General features: G+C 40.9%; 1 protein-coding gene across 2 annotated transcripts in view; it reads left to right on the forward strand.

The window, feature by feature from the left end:
* The first annotated feature begins 18 nt into the window (after nt 1-18).
* LOC138983613 (uncharacterized) overlaps nt 19-17,639 on the forward strand; it is a 43,211-nt gene continuing 25,590 nt past the window's right edge. The window contains exon 1 of one of the 2 annotated variants that reach the window (XM_070356887.1): nt 19-137. Coding sequence is in view for 1 of the 2 variants with exons in the window: in XM_070356888.1 (XP_070212989.1) it covers nt 119-137 (19 nt within the window). In the remaining variant the exon portion in view is untranslated. The remainder of the gene's footprint in view (nt 138-17,639) is intronic. The other variant, XM_070356888.1, reaches the window with a different exon arrangement.

A 17,639-nucleotide genomic window follows, 5' to 3' on the forward strand; every position in this document is an offset into this window, starting at 1 on the left:
ATTCACTTTCTGTTGGGTTTTGTAGTGATCGCCCTTGTCCCGTTACCCTGAAGCGCTCGTATAACGCTCGGATTTGGCAGTTTCGGGTGCAGCTATCCATGATGGGATTTATCACAACATGATACCGGCTTTAGGCAGTGAGTAAGATTGTGTTCAGTACAGTATCCATCATCAGAATATTTTTAGAAGCCTATTGGTAACGTAAACATCGGATTTTACCCCCAAATTCGATTTATTCGAAAACGCACCAAGTGGTTATGTCCCTTGAATAAGAAAATAACGATTTTGCTTTGAAGCTAATGTCAAAGTCAAAATACCATTTTTCGTCACAAATTAGACTCCAAGAGTGGAATAGTTGGCCTAAAGTTCGATCAAAAGCACTTTGGAGAGGAGGGGGAAAAGTCAGTAATGAGTTTATGTGAGATAAACAAAGCCGGCTGACGTCCTTCCTGTATTTCCTGCATCATTTGCATCAGGCCTAAAAAAAAAAAAATAGATGTGGTTACGGTAACCCGACCTACCCTATTTTTAGGGGCCGACCCTATAACTTTTTATTACATTTGTCAAAAAAAACAAAAACACACACACAAGAAAACGAGTGCAGAAAACGCAATGAAAGCGAAAGCGCCCGAGTCGCACACTTATTTCCCTGTCAAGTAGGTTTAATTTGTACACATTAGAAAAAAAAGTTAAAAAACAAAAAAAGTGATTGCCTACCTTCCTACCCTATTTTTTTTAGCTATGTTACCTCAACCACACCTATTTTTTTTTTTTGGCCTCATGCATGTATCGCGAATGGATGATTCTGATAGTGATAGCCATGTGCCCTGGAAAGTCAGAAGCAGTGTCTAGTCATGAGGCCTCTTATTATTATTATTTTAAATCTCTGTGATGCCTTTGTATTTATCTTCTTTTTCCTAAGCAACGCAACCAGCCAGTGTCGATTCACAAGAGCCTGTTAGTGTTACTTCCACCATTGTCCTCAGTCCTCCTGCTAGGTCCTCCTCTCTCTCTCTCTCTCTCTCTCTCTCTCTCTCTCTCTCTCTCTCTCTCTCTCTCTCTCTCACTTCTCACTCTCTCTCTCTCTCTCTCTCTCACTTCTCTCTCTCTCTCTCACTTCTCTCTCTCTCTCTCTCTCTCTCACTTCTCTCTCTCTCTCTCTCTCTCACTTCTCACTCTCTCTCTCTCTGTCTCTCTCTCTCTCACCTCTCTCTCACCTCTCTCTCTCTCTCTCTCTCTCTCTCTCTCTCTCTCTCTCTCTTACTTCTCTCTCTCTCTCTCCCTCTCTCTCTCTCTCTGAGGTATTACACACCGGTGCGACCGAAACTAAGGTATCAATAAACTACGCTTGTGCATCGGGTTGAAAGTATACCCTGATCCCTCGGAGATATACCTCCACTCCGGTCTGAACGACCTCACGTGACATGTTATATGGTAGAAGAGTATGCTGTCGCTTATTCTCCTTCTGAAGATGAGGTATACCTTCACTTCGGTTAGACTGAAACGATGCTCAAGCAGCGGAATTTGTGTGTGTTTTGTTTCAGAGCAAACTGATGTTATTTTATCCTAACAAACAAGAAGATATTCTCACGCACCGCCTTGTTCAGGATATTCACTAGTTGACAATGATGTGTGCTAATAAATAAGCAATGAAACGAACAAAGGAAAGAACGACCGAACGAAAGAACAAATGAACCAAAGAACGGACGGACGGACGGACGGACGAATTGACGGACGGACGGACGGACTGACGGACAGACTGACGGACGGACCAACGGGCAGACTGATTGAGGGGCGGACCGATGGACAGGGGGTGGGGGGAGGGTGGGGGGGGGTGTGTGTTACGGGTAACCCCTCCTGATCCGGTCCTGCAGGGTATTCCTTCAACCCTCTGCACAAGAGCAATCTTTTGATACAGACTGAAGGACGGACGGACTGACGGACGGACTGATGGACTGACCGACAGACTGTCGGACGGACGTACGGACGGACATACGGACGGACTAAAAGGACGAAGGAACGAATGAACGAAGGAAATAACGAAGGAACGAAAGAGCGAACGAACCAACCCACGAATGAACGAAAGAACGAACGAACGAACGAACGAACGAACGAACGAGCAAACAAACAAACAAGCAAACAAACAAAAAAAACAACAAATAAACAAGCAAACAATAAACAATATGTGCAAACTGGCGCATTTTCAGAGCATTTGTCAAACGTTTGGAGGAGGTTTACGGTTAGGCCAGGGTGGGGGGGGGGGTTGTCCCACCAACAATGAGGAACATCCCCCCCCCCCTCTCTCTCTCTCTCTCCTAGCTGTAGTTCGGCCCTGCACAAGAGGAATTTATTGATACGGACTCAGTGAAGGAAGAACGGATTGACTGACGGACGGACGGACTGACGGACGTACTGAAGGACTGTCGGACGGACTGTTGAACGAACGAACGAACGAACGAACCAACGAACAAACGAACGAACAAACAAACGAACAAATTAGCAAATGAATACATACATTCGCAGAGAGAAAAAGGCAAAAGGTACATTTGTGGAGTCAGTAAGGGGGGTGGGTGGACTTCCGGAACCCAGGAACCTTGGGAGTCCACCCTGGCCTAGATCACACACACTGATCATCCGACACACACTGACACACTGACACACACACGTGACACACACACACACACAACGTGACCACACACACACGGGCACACACACAGACACACCCCCACACCGGCACACACACACACACACACACACGCACGCACACACACACACACACACACACACACATACACACTGTGACACACACACGTACACTAGTGACACACACACACACACACATACACACAAACACAACACACACACACACACACACATACACAAACACATACAGACACACTCGCAACTGACATATCAGAGGGGGGTGGTAAGTCATTTGAACGTTTACATTCTTTTGTCACAAATTTTAAAAACCCATCAACAATAGGGCGTATGCATAAACTCCCGTCTTTTTAGTGGAAACTGACCTATGAGAGTAGTTTCCCTTGTTTGGGCCAAACAATGGCGTCAGCGAAGGGAAATCCTACCATCTGTAGCTGTATAGATCTGTGAGCGAGTCACAGTCGTTCTTGCGTGAAAGAGGCGTCACGTTTAGCGATTACCGCAAGCATGAACTGTCCGATTTAGTGCAGAAAGCATTTGAAATCAAGTTGCCCATCGATCCCGAGGCGCTGATCGAGGGTCGAGCCGAAGTGATCGGCTTGAAACTGCGCGATTTAGCCGGTCCAGAAAACCCACGACGACGCAATGTTCAGAGCTCTGCAGAATCCTGGTTTCTTGTCAGGAAGTACCAACATAAACATTCTACCTGACTTTTCTGAGTTTGATGTGTGCACGTACCAGCTCAGTGCATCAAATGCGTCTGTTGCCAGTGTGCGGGATTATCGTAAATCAGAAGGATTCCAGATGATGAGAGATGGATAATTATGTGGTAGAATTTATACAAGCGTGTGGCATCCCATCACTGCCATCAGAGCCCCCAACAGATGGCTATTTTGCTGTCAAAAGCAAAGTGAAGCCAAGAACCCAGTGACTGGTGCAAAATTTTATTCACAGTGGATTGCAATGACAAGTGTGGACATGGACCTAAGGAGCTGCATTTTGTCAGCCTTCTGCACCTGCAAGGGAGGGTATGTTCATATTTTGCTCGTTATTGTTAACACATTTAGCAGGCTGTCTATTCTTCCTTACATCTACACCAAGATAAAGGGAAGTAAAGCTAGCTAACTAACTAACCAGGATGTCAGGCAGTATTTTTTTTAATTTTTATTTTTATTTTATTTTTTGGGGCGGGGGGACTATTTTAATGGTTGATTGACTTTTAGGCCATAACAAACTTTGGTACAGGCCATCAGTAGACTTGCACTGTTTGTAACTTATCTATTTCATTTAAATTAAACTGATCTACATACATGTGTATGCAAACAACAGTTGTGGGCAGAATGATGAAGTCATTGTGTGTGCTTTATACTGAAGTGTTAAAAAATTAATTAACCTTTTCAGCATTAGTGTTGCGACTTCATAACTTTAAGATGTCCAACTCATATATTACTCCCTATTTTAGTATTTGTCATTGTACCAATGACATTTAAAACCTAAAAGTTAAAATCTGGTGTAATGTCTGAACAGCTTGTGCTGGGGAAGCACACAGTAGTGTCATTCATGTTGAGAGGGTTAACTATTTTAGCACTGTATAAATGCATCATTACAATTTACATTGAATGCGTAAACTGTTGCAGATTGGATGGTTATTGCCGCCATGTTCTGGCCACACTGTATGAGGTCATCGACTACAGAACTGACAGCAAAACGAGCGTCACTTCCGAGTCCTGCAGATGGGTGCGACGTGCAACTGAGAGCAGCAACGGAGTACTACTGACTGACATCCAAACAGATCTAGTCCAAAGGCCTGCAAATGACACGTAAGTAAAATTCTATAGATCTAGGAGTAGGTAACTGAGATTAAAATTGATTGCACGTACAGGGGGGGGGGGGGGGGGGGGGGGGAGTTCATTATTTTAGCTCGCTCATAGATCACAGAGTAAATATTTGATTGATTGATATGCAACTTACATAGCACACATATCCACACACTAGGTGTATGCTCAAGGCGCTTGGATGATGTTCTAGTCCTCCCTCGTGGTGGCTGTCTCACCCTGTGGTGAGACCAGTGACTCGGCTGCCGCCGGCGCTTAGTAGTATTAGTAGTACTGATGTAACACCACAGGGATAGGTGTATGCTGGGTGTGTTCGTGTTTCTATAGGCCACTTTAATGCTGACAGATCTTTATTTTGCGTGCTCAGTCTTTTTGCATACGTCACTAGGTGTGTACACTACACACACTGAACCTCGGTTTAAGGTCTCATCCGACAGTATGTGCATGTTATAATTTTAAGAAGTCAAAAAGATAATTCATTGTACAAAATTATCATAATTTACAAGATTGTACAACATCAGTTCAAGTTGCATGACACTGACAGGAAGATTAGACAAAAAAAAAAAAGTCTGTTCCTGATCACCCGACGAACCCTAGCTTGAACTCAGACTGGTTTGGGGTCGGGGGTGGGATGGCAAGCATAACATTGATAGATGACTATAGTTTTGCAGTGGTTTGCTGTCTTGTACTATGAGTGTTAACAGCAATTGTTTATAATTTGTTACTCAACTTAGGCCAAAAAAAATAATAGGTGTGGTTACGGTAACATAGCCAAAAAAAATAGGGTAGGAAGGTGGGCAATCACTTTTTTTTTTTTTTTAACTTTTTTTTCTAATGTGTACAAATTAAACCTACTTGACAGGGAAATAAGTGTGCGACTCGGGCGCTTTCGCTTTCATTGCGTTTTCTGCACTCGTTTACTTGGGGTTTTTTTGGTATTTTTTTGACAAATGTAATAAAAAGTTATAGGGTCGGCCCCAAAAAATAGGGTAGGTCGGGTTACCGTAACCACACCTATTTTTTTTTTAGGCCTTACAGTAAGGACAATTAGCTTTTCTCAGCAACTGCTAACAATTGTGACTTGCAACAGCGCTTCCTTAAACATTGGGACACTTCTTTTGTTGTTGTTGAACATTTAATGGCTATAGTGTAGAAACTAGAAATGCTGAGATACATTGATGTAGTCATGAACAACAGCAACAACAAAAACAAGAACATGTTTTGAATTCTGATAGCTAGTGAAACTGACAGCTTGATTAGAATTATGTAGTTTTTGCAATTGCTGACTGAGTTGCATCCTTTGGTTTTACCTTGCATTGATTATCACCTTTGCTGACAATTGACTCATTGAGTGCCGTATTGAGTAACGTATAGTTATTTTATTTCAAGTTAACTTCTGCATGATGTTAATCCTACTCAAACTTAGTCAAAGTAAGGTATCATTATTTATGAAAAATGTGAAGTTGAAGATACAAATTAATGAGAAAGTTTGTGTATTTTTCTGTACACTCTTGCTATTTACTGTTTCAGTGCTGAACCATTTGCTTGAATTCTTGATCAGATGATGACAGAGTGACACCTGGTGGTACCCAATAAAACTGCCTTTGCTGCTATAACTACAAGCAATTTCTACAATTCAGAACAGTAAGTGCATGAGGTTCCATTTTAAGCTGTCAAGAGTAAATCTCAGGAATAGATTAGAAGATTTAGTTATGTCACACGTCTTGCTTTCTTGACTTTTCTCACACTCTCTTGTCAGACTCAGAGAGTGCATGATTGTACATTTTTTTTACAGTAATTTTTAATGTTCCTAATTGGAAAACAAATGTGTCATAATGTTAGTGTTTAGGATAACTATATGGCAGAGAGAATCATGGAAATGATTGGGTGATGGGGGTGTGTCGCTGGTGTGTAAGAGGGTGGGTGGGTGTGGAGAGAGTAGTGATGGTAGTCAACTACTAACTAAAAGATTACTGATTGCATACATTTAGTGTTTATTGATTTGGAGGGTGGGGGAGGAAGGCAAGCAGTATTATTACATGTGTATGGGTATACTAGTTGTGCGTGTTCCAAATGGGGGTGGAGGTTGGCATGGCAAGCAATAGCTCAGTCGGTATAGTGGCCTTGAAACCAGTTGTGGGGATTTATTTCTCAGAATTAACGTTGTGCAGACTCTGCTTGGTTTCTGAATAGCTTATTAAGCCTGTGACTGTGTGCATACATAAAGATCTCAAGTTCACAGTTTCAGGGCTTGGAATTAATGGAAACATCAACACACATGCAGGAAAAACTCAAAAAAAGGAGGGGGGGGGGGGGAGTTTGGTCCCACGGTAGTGTTTGAATGAAAGCAATCTTACTTTTTAAGAGGGTAATCTTGCAGGACTATGATTCTTACATTGGTAGTTGACTAGTGTAGTTGTGGTTTTGTACTAGTGAGGAATGTCATCTATGTCATGTGATTTCTTGCTTCTTCTTTTTGTGTGTGCAGCTAAAGATGTTGGACCTTGCCTACAGCCTAGTTTTGCATCTCCAACACCGTGGCTTTTCTCTGAGACACCACAGAAAACACAGCCTTTTCTGCTGCTGAAAGGTAAACATTAGGTTAAATTTGTGTTTGTTTTGATTTGTATGTTTTCCTTTTGTAGTCTATGGCAGGAGATTTGTGCAGGTGTACAAATGGTAGAGGTGTCAGAGGAAATGTCCACTTGTTACTTGTCTCTATATCAGTATATATGTATCACAAATACGCATCAAATGTACTGATAGAGACCACATGGACAATTTCAAGCACTTTTCTGCCAGGGGTAGGGTCAGCTATGTAAGAATCATGTCTTACTCTGTTCATGCAAAAATAAGGTTCTGCATTTGAATGAGTTTGAATCAGGCACCTGTGTTTTTGCTCTTGTTTGTGCCCTCTTGTGAACTGTTAACTTATGAACAACCACCCCAGCAAGCAACTCTTTACTGTTCTGAGCACAACAGAAGGGCGCATGGTCTGGGCATATGGATGGTAAACACATCTCATGCACAAGTACAGGCCTGAAAGTGGCGAGTATTTTCAATTACTCGCCATGGCGAGTTTAAATCATGTAAATGGTGAGTAGAAATGTTAATCTACTCGCCACATGCGAGTAAAGTTGATTCTTCTTCTTCTTCTGCGTTCGATGGAGTAAAGTTGATAAAACAAATGGTTGTTTTGACGAGTAAAGTTTCAGTAAATTATGAGAAGTACATGTACTAGCAGTGCTTCATTTTGTGGACTTTCAGTGCTGAAGTATGATTGTGTGGATTGATCATTTTGTATTCTGTTATTCAGATTGCCACTTGCTTTCTTTTACATATATTTACAAGTTGGTGGCTGATTTGTGTGTGTTGCAGAACACAGGTCCATGAATAAAAGAACCCAGCTGGTATTCTTCATTCATGGAAAATGAAAGGAAATTTATCAGCCAGGATTCACCACTCACTCTGCTAAGGGGGAACCCCGGTCAGCCCTACAGTGGATGAACAGCTTGGTCCTTGGAGGGAAAGGTAACCACTGCAGCACTTTAGAAGGGGTCTATGTCGACCAACAGTGGCTGTATTCCCTGTATGTTAATTTCCTGTACATATACACTAGGGAATATACTTCCGTTAGACGCCATGGAGTTACTTCAAGCTTACGAGAGTGAAAGTGATTCAATGGACGAGAGTACCAGCGAGGAAAACATAATACCAGGCTGTTGGGGGTGGGGGTGCAGATGTTTCTTTAACTAAATCCGTTTTGATAAACGGTCGAAGCATGTTTTGCTTGACTGGATGCCGCACGCGATTTCAGGATTTTAAATAGATTCTCCTATCTAACCGCAGTCACGCGCTTGGCGCAAGATTGTACGATATTATACTTCTCTACAGAAAATCCAACTGTATTCCCGGTACACAGGGAAAACACCTATGGCTATGGGGAATACACCTTCTTTTGGTCGACATAGACCCCTTCAACCTTACAATATGTGAATGTGTAGAATATTATGCTTTTGCTTAAAGCTTGTTACATTATGACTAAGACAGAAATGTTAATCATTCCCTTGGTGCAAATCATAAAAAGAACAATAGTGATCTGATATACTGTAGATCAATCGAGGAAAAGGTGTGTATGACCTAGAAGAAACTGGTTTTGAAAGTGCTGAGGATGGATGGAACATTGATGCAATATCATTTACTACATTGAACCTGGGTTTCAAACTGAAGTGCTTTTTTATGCTTCTTGTTGTTATATATACGGTCTCGATTGACTCCTGTGTTCAAGAGACTGTAAACAACCATAAACAATCTTGTGTTGTTGTTATGTGGTGGTGGTTTTGCTGTTGTCTAGCATCTACCCGTAATTGGCTTTATCAAATGCACCAGAAACGAGCATGAGTTTGTCGGATTAGTGAACTGTTTGAAAAACTTTAATGTATTTGTGGTTGACAGGTTGTTATTATTTCTATATTGTGTTCTTCTTTTTCTCAGGTGGGCTGTCTTCTGAAACATATGAATCGGGAGCGTCACATCTTTCTTCCTGAGACATCCCCTCTTGAAAATGGTGTGGCGTTTAGCTGAATGGAAACGTGGCAGTGTCCTGTTTTTCATAGCTTCGATGCGCGAAGTTGGGGATTTCAGCAGAGAATTTATTGATTGATTAATTAATTAGTTATTTAAGCTCACCTCACTCCTTAGTGTTATTTAGGGGGGGGGGGGGGGGTGTGTTGGCCTGGATCTTGTTAGTGAACTTTCTTTCTGGCAACTCGCATCAGAAATTCCAGGTTTGCTTTCAAGGCAATAGACGGTTTTTGAAAATAATTCTGTTAGGATTATCAATCAATCAATCAATGAGGCTTATATCGCGCATATTCCGTGGGTACAGTTCTAGGCGCTCAGCAGTGATGCCGTGTGAGATGAAATTTTATACGGCCAGTAATTGCAGCCATTTCGGCGCATATTTACCTTTCACGGCCTATTATTCCAAGTCACACGGGTATAGATAGACAATTATTAACTGTGCCAAAGCAATTTTGCCAGGAAAGACCCTTTTGTCAATCGTGGGATCTTTAACGTGCACACCCAATGTAGTGTACACGGGGGGGAGTTCGGACACCGAAGAGGGTCTGCACACAAAGTTGACTCTGAAATAAATTTCCGCCGAACCTGGGATCGAACTCACGCTGACAGCGGCCAACTGAATACAAATCCAGCGCGCTACCAACTGAGCTATATCCCCGCCCCAATTATCAGCAGTCCGGAGGTGTAAAAATCCCTGTACTGCAGTCAGGTTTTTCAAAACATCTCGAGCACGCTCTACGCCTCTGACAGGCTGTATCCCACAATCGGGACAAACGACCAACTTGGATGTGTATGCCATGCGCACAATATGATACCCCTTGCCTTTAAAAATCAGCGGTCACGAGTTCATCAGAGTTCAGAATTTGTTGTGTAAAAGATAGCCGCTGTCAGCTAGCCATTCGTGGCTCAGGTGATTGTATTTAATACAAATTTAAAAAAAGGTTTCTTATGTAGCGCACGCCGCACAGCATACACATCACAGTCAGTCGCTTGTCCTGATCGCAGGATAGCGTGAAACATGCTCCGGGAGACTGCCAATAATCCTTACATAGTTATTTAAAGAAATTGTGTATTGGTACAGCATGTTATGCATGTACTAAGATAGCTATTTGTAAATATTTGGTAGATATATATGGTGGTGTCCCGAATTGCTCCCTCCCAATTTGCCCCATCCCATATGGTCCCCAATTATTCTTGCATTTTGCTGTGAGTAACATAACGTGTGCAAAGGCATTTGTCTGAAGCGCATTTCCAAAAAGACCCCCCGCGGGTTAGGGGGAAGAATTTACAGACCTGGGAACCCATACGATTTCGCCGTATTCTGTACGCAAGATTGTCGAGAATACAATCAGTACGGTCAGTGGGAAAAAAATACGACGAGAAAAATTCCTAGACTACTTTTATTCACAAGCCCATCTTGAAGCCGATCCAGTATTTTGACACATGATTACAGTTTTTGTCAGGATTTGTTTTGAATGTACATGTATAGGTAAACTTAATTAACGATGTGGCGGACGCGTGTGAAGCATGTTTGAATCATGGATGTTCAAATGCTGTGTGGAGTACGCTCATTTTTCTGAAAATACACCAAGTTTGTTTGAGAATACTCTAAGTGCAAAACAGGGGTTCCCAGGTCTGAATTTACCCGATGCTCCCCAGCATGTCGTAAGAGGCGACTAACGGATTCTGTTTCTCCTTTTACCCTTGTTAAGTGTTTCTTATATAGTCAATGTTTGTAAAGATTTTAGTCAAGCAGTATGTAAGAAATGTTAAGTCCTTTGTACTGGAAACTTGCATTCTCCCAGTAAGGTAGTATATTGTACTACGTTGCAAGCCCCTGGAGCAATTTTTTTATTAGTGCTTTTGTGAACAAGAAACAATTAACAAGTGGCTCTATCCCATCTCCCCCCCTTTCCCTGTCGCGATATAACCTTCGTTAAACACCAATTAAAGAAAGAATTTCCAAAAAGCATAGTTACCATTTGTTTTTTTAAATCTGAATCCGTGACTGTTGTTCTTGAATACTCTTTCGTTTAGGTTTCCAAAAATGCTGATTTAAAGGGGAAGGATAGTTGAAACTGTAACCGTTCACATTTTGCTCCCAGATTTGCAGTTGTTGTTTTTACTAGGAGTTTGGACGGGCTCGGTGTTTTTGTGGATAAGACATCGGCCTCCTATTCAGAAGGTCATGAGTCAAAATCGCGGCCGCCTGGTAGGTTAAAGGTGGAGAATTTTCTGATCTCCAAGGTCATTGCTTATGTGCAGACCTGCTAGTGCCTTATCCTCCTTCGTGTGTACACGCAAGCACAAGACAAAGTGCGCACGGAAAAGATCCTGTAACCCATGTCAGAGTTTGGTAGGTTATAGAAACACAAAAATACCCTGCATGCTTCCCCCGAAAGCGGCGTATGGCTGCCTGAATGGTGGGGTAAAAACGGTCATACACGTAAAAATCCACTCGTGCAAATTTGTGAGTGAGCGTGGGAGTTTCAGCCCATGAGCGAAGAAGAAGAAGAACTATGAGTTTTACTCTTTTAAAAAAATGATTTTCAAATTCGAAGATTGCCACAACAGTAGTCTATCTCATCCGACTTGAACCCTTCAGACTCCCTGTACATGTACTTGCAGTTTAAACTCATATTTTGTCTGAGTAGTAGGTTTTGCCTTTCACGCCTGGTGGCGTGTAGGGCAGCGATTTTGTCTGAGAATAGTTTTCAAATGCAAAGTCCTTCAGAAAAACTGCGAGATAAAAATCTGGAGTGCTAATATCGTGTTGGTGTACCTTCCACTCAGTGGCCGAGTGGTAACGCACTTGCGCTCGATCGGAAGCGAGAGGTTGCGAGTTCGACCCTGGGTCAGGGCGTTAGCAATTTTCTGCCCCCTTTCCTAACCTAGGTGGTGGGTTCAAGTCTTTCGGATGAGACGAAAAACCGAGGTCCCTTCGTGTACACTACATTGGGGTGTGCACGTTAAAGATCCCACGATTGACAAAAGGGTCTTTCCTGGCAAAATTGTATAGGCATAGATAAATTTTCATCAAAATGTCCACCAAAATACCCGTGTGACTTGGAATAATAGGCCGTGAAAAGCAGGATATGCGCCGAAATGGCTGCGATCTGCTGGCCGATGTGAATGCGTGATGTATTGTGTAAAACAATATTCCATCTCACACGGCATAAATAAATCCCTGTGCCTTGAATATGTGCGCGATATAAATTGCATAAAATGAAATTAAAATAAAATCCCTGAGCTTAGAACTGTACCCACAGAATACGCGCAATATAAGCCTCATATTGATTGGTATGTAAGAAATGTTAAAGTCCTTTGTACTGGAAACTTGCATTCTCCCAGTAAGGTAGTATATTGTACTACGTTGCAAGCCCCTGGAGGAATTTTTTTATTAGTGCTTTTGTGAACAAGAAACAATTAACAAGTGGCTCTATCCCATAAATATAGCCTTATAAATGTACTCCGTGACTGTATTTGTATATGGTGAAAAGGAGAAGATATAAAATTTGTGAAATAGGACTTCGTATTTGGTTTTGTCATAATGAATTTGTTGTTTCTGTGTGTGTGTGTGTGGTGTGTGTGTGTGTGTGTGTGTGTGTGTGTGTGTGTTGTGTGTGTGTGTGAGCATGCATGCGTGCTTATGTGTGAGTGCACAATTGTGTGTGTGTATTAATCCAGCAGAAACAGCTTCTCTTCCATACATTTGAATCATTTATATTGATACCACATGGAGACTATTCTGAACACACAAGCGTGGGTTTCTCTCTACAGTGCTTTTCCTAAAGTTAAATATTGAATTTTTAAATTTAAAAGTTTTTGGCACACCACTTTAAGATAATGCTCAAGGAAAATAAATAGTCTTCTTTTTTCATTAACGCTTTTTCTCACAGTGATGTGTCAATATCTCAGACGCAAATCCAGAGTCATGCACCGTTTTATGCTTGGGAAGCGCACTATACTCACTTTGAAACGTGCATAGTGTCAAAAGAAATCACACACACACACACACACACACACACACACACACACACACACTGAAAGTATGAAGAAGCCCCTCCAACTTTTGGTTGAGTTTGACTGCATTACCTTGAGGAGACTGACGACACTTCACAATGGAAAGAAAAATAACTTTTACATTTCAGTGATTTGTTTTAAGTACAAAAGTACAAGTGAAAGTAGAAATAAATTAACGTGACACTATCCCGTAATCACATATCAGGGTCAACTATAATCAGTCCATTGGTTTACAAAACTTTATTCAATTTGTTATCATGACAGAAACAATGCATTGTTTTTTTTAAGATAACTCAAGCATAAATGCTTATTTTAAGTCATCCTGGTATGTACATAACAAAGTTTAGCATGATGGCGGACTAGATACATTTACTCATTTCAGACAACGAAAACAAACAGACAAACCTGATGCGCAAGCAATCAAAAAAGGGAGGGGGTGGTAGTACAGAACTTGGTGGGGGTAAAAACAAGAAACAAAAAGAAATGGGGTACGAGAGAACAGAATTCAGCATAAGGGGAAAAAAAAGGACGACGAAGACTTGGAGCGCCAGAAATGTTGGAAGAGTGGGTCACGTCACAATAATATTAAATGCACAGAAGACACACACGCAAAGTTAATACATTTTGTGATCGGCGAAAATGGCACTAAATTACATAACGATTGGGCCATAATCGATAAGTCGAAACAAGGACACAAAACACGAGAGAAATTACGAAGAACAATTGGTCAGGCAGCATTTGTCTCATGACAGTGTCAAATGAACATTATGAATAAAATGTAGAGGCTCATGTACGGAACATGCCTGTTTGTCTTAATAAATTCTTGTACAGTTATGAATATGGTCTGATTGACATTCCGGGAATATTGCGGGATGCCTTTCAATAATATTTCAATAAACTTATAATCAGTTATCAATTGACAATAATCGTACATCTCTACACAAGGGTCAATGCAACAAATAGTGCTCAGCAGTCTCCCTTGGGTAACCGCACTCACATTTGGGGCAATCCTTGAGGTGCCGCTCACATAAATCAAAATTCAAATCACTCAAACCAATACCATACCTGTCAAGTCCTACGCATTCTGCGTAATTCTTACGGATTTTCGGTGTTTTTTTGGGTCCTACGTCGTATACCTCAAACCATACGCATTTTCAGCATTAAAAAAAAAAAAATTTTTAAATTTTTTTTTTTTTTTTTTTTTTTTTTTGCTGGCATGGACTGCCGTTCATTCATTTCTGAGGAGGAGCTTGCACCAGCCACACAACAGAAGTTCTGGCATGATGTGCGCCAGTTCTACATGGCCTGTGTGAGGAAAATGTTGAATAAATTTCCATTTGGCAGTGAAACCCTGCAACACCTTCAAGTGCTGGATCACAGTCTGGGAGCTGACACACTGACTGCCTTCTTACAGGTCAAAATTAACTCTGATGCATGCTGCCATGATTTTAAGGTGACTGGCAGCATGATTGACAAAGCAAAGATTTGCACAGATGAATACAACAAAGAACACAAGTGACAAGTGACAAAAAAAATGAACGAACAAGAGTGCAGTGTAAATGTATTACATGTAGGCTAGTGGTAAATAAAGAGCAGTTTGTGTAGAAAGGAATTTATGTGTTTTACTTTTAGTTTGTGAAAACCAATCTGATTGGTTTAGTGTGTATGCGTGAGAAGTTGAATTTGTGCGTTTAACCACATCCTGATCCACGCATTAACTATGGTTTTTGATCCCCAACTATGGTTTCTTATGCCATTTACTATGGTCAGAGGCCAAAAGTACTTGACAGGTATGCAATACGCAGTCTGCAATTATGGACTTTTTCAAATCTATCTCCAAAATAATAATGACATGGTACTTTAAAATCAACGTTGATTGCAGTAAAGTAATTGACTGACAATTAAGGTTGTATGTGGGGTGCCTAAAATTTGAACTTTTCTTATTCCCGAATATTTTTTGTGGGCGCAGAAGCACGGGGCAAATGGTATTGTTTTTTTCTGGAGGGGGATCAGACAATATAAAACCAATTAGAGGCCGAGTTGCCTGACAGAAAGGCCAATTCTAGCCCCAGTCCATGCCGGTTACATGTAATTAGCTATGCACACATTTGAGATCGATACCCAACCTTACTGAGCATCAGTTCTTTGCGTTATTTTAATTTTCTTGTTTTTCTTTAAAATAAAAAAGGGAATGGTTTTATTGATGTCATTATCTAGTCAGCATAAATGACTTTTATGGATACAGGAGAAAGTGTTAAAATGTGAAGATTTCAAGTGTGGTTTGTGGTCATCTGCTTGACCACTTAAAATGTTGTTTCATTTGATGATACGTTTTGTTTGGTGTTCCCGCTTGAATGTGACAGTAAGTTGTACAATGTTACTCTGTGTGTGTGTGTGTGTGTTGTGTGTCTGTGTCTGTGTCTGTGTGTGTTGTGTGTGGTGTGTGTGTGTGTGCGTGCGTGAGTGTGTTTGTGTGTGTTGGTGTGTGTGTGTGTTTGGTAACCGGCTTTGTACAGCGGGACCACCTTATTTTGTCATGTATTTTTATTCATTCTGGAGCTTTATTAAATAAACTGCCCATTTCAATCACAACTCTGGTCTGGTCTTATTGTCAGTGTTGCATAAATGATTGTATGTGAGCTTGTGAACATACAAAGAAAAAAGAAAGAAACATTCTGTGTCGAAATATCTTGACTAAAAATCAGGCGGAAGACTACACCTGTTGCATTTCCTATTATGCTCAGGCAATTATAACTGAGGGCGGAAGCGACAATGATTCGTTTTCCCCCCAGATAACATTAATTTGTAGAGACAGAAAAGGAACACGCACATTCTGGAACTGATTTGTGTAAATAACTGAGAGGGTGTTTTGTCTGTTTTGTGAAACGGTCCTCACACATTTGCAAAGTTCCACAGTTAGGCAGCTGAATTAAAGCATTACATAGTAATGCATAGTGTAAACTCTAGGCCTACTTCAAGGTCTTATTACTTCAAGATGCATACACGTGCTGTTATATCTGTTAGTGCTTGCCGGACACCAGTGCTGATTAAAATGGCTTAGATTGTTACTAATTTGAAACTACAGTATGTCCTTTTACGTGTTGTGACAATTTTGTTGGTACCGATGATTTATAAAAAGACTTTTATCACAGGTTTATTTCGTATCAAACATTTATACTTACTTTCAAGTTCGAGTATAAGTTTACTTCCACGAGGAGAGTCTCTCTGTGTGCGCGCGCGCGCGCGTGTGTGTTTGTGTGTGTGCGTGCGTGCGCACTTAAAGATTCTTGATTTTGGAACATAAGCAGTTTATCTGTCAGGGAGTTGTGTGTGTTTTCATGGCTGCGTGTTCTTTTCCCTCTCATTCTTCCTCTCGGCAGTCCGGCTTCAGAGTCATTTTGTTCCTCCAGGCTCAAAGCAGAAAGCAGCAATGTTTTAAAACATTCAAAAACAAGGATTGTATGTGAGTGTGAGTCATAATTTTCTTTTAAGAACCGAATCATAGCACCACAAGGTTCAAATATGTGCACAAAGCAAAAATAGTGCAAAGCAAAAATTAGGAAAGCAGCATATGGCCATGACTGGAGACACTGCTTTTTGTATCGATCATTCTGCAGACGTCACACTCTGGAGAAAATAAAACATGACAGAACTCAGTACTGATGTTCTCTGTAAACCATGATTTACATCTTTTACCTTATTCCATACGACATTGCGAGTTTTGCCGTTGTTTCCCTGATAATAAGTCTCGTACTCAGGCACTGTTTGTTTTTCCTCAGTTAATATTCAGAATTTTCCACGTTTGTTTTGTTGTTGTTGTTGTGCTTGTTTAATTTAGGTTTGTTGTTTTTTGTTTAAAACACTCAAACATACGCACACATCACACGCACACTTTTACTTTTAAGTTATAATAAGTATTGCATTCAGCCACTGTTTTTTTTCTCCTCAGTTGATATTCTGATTTTTGTCAGTTTTTGTGTCATTTGTTTTTGTTGTGCTTGTTTGATTTAGGTTTGGTGTTGTTTGTCGTTGTTGTTTGTTTAACACACACTCAAACACACACACACACACTAACAGACACACACACACACCACCACCACCACCACCACCACACCACCACCACCACCACAAGAATAGGTTTACACTCACTTTTTCCTCCACGTTTTAATTTTGGCAATATCATTAACCCAGGATTGCAAAGCAGGGATCATTTGTCAATTTCATAACAACGTACATACAATTTCAGCTGGTTACTGCAATAAAAATGTGCATCATCACAGGTTTCTGCTGGAATGACAGTGTCTTATGTGTCAACACAAAATACACACACACAAAATGGGTGTGGTGCTGCATGCCCCATAATAGATCCTAACTTCACCCTCTAAAGCTCCCTGCAGATGCATGTTTTGTGCACAAAAATAGCCTTTTAAAATATGCAGTATACAAAATAAAAATGCAGACGACATTTCTACATTTGATGGGGGAGTTGTCTGTATTAGAATTATTTATCAAATAATTAAAGTTAACCAAAGTATA

This window comes from Littorina saxatilis, linkage group LG13 (genome assembly GCF_037325665.1).
Source record: "Littorina saxatilis isolate snail1 linkage group LG13, US_GU_Lsax_2.0, whole genome shotgun sequence".
In the NCBI taxonomy this organism is placed as follows: Eukaryota; Metazoa; Mollusca; class Gastropoda; order Littorinimorpha; family Littorinidae; genus Littorina; species Littorina saxatilis.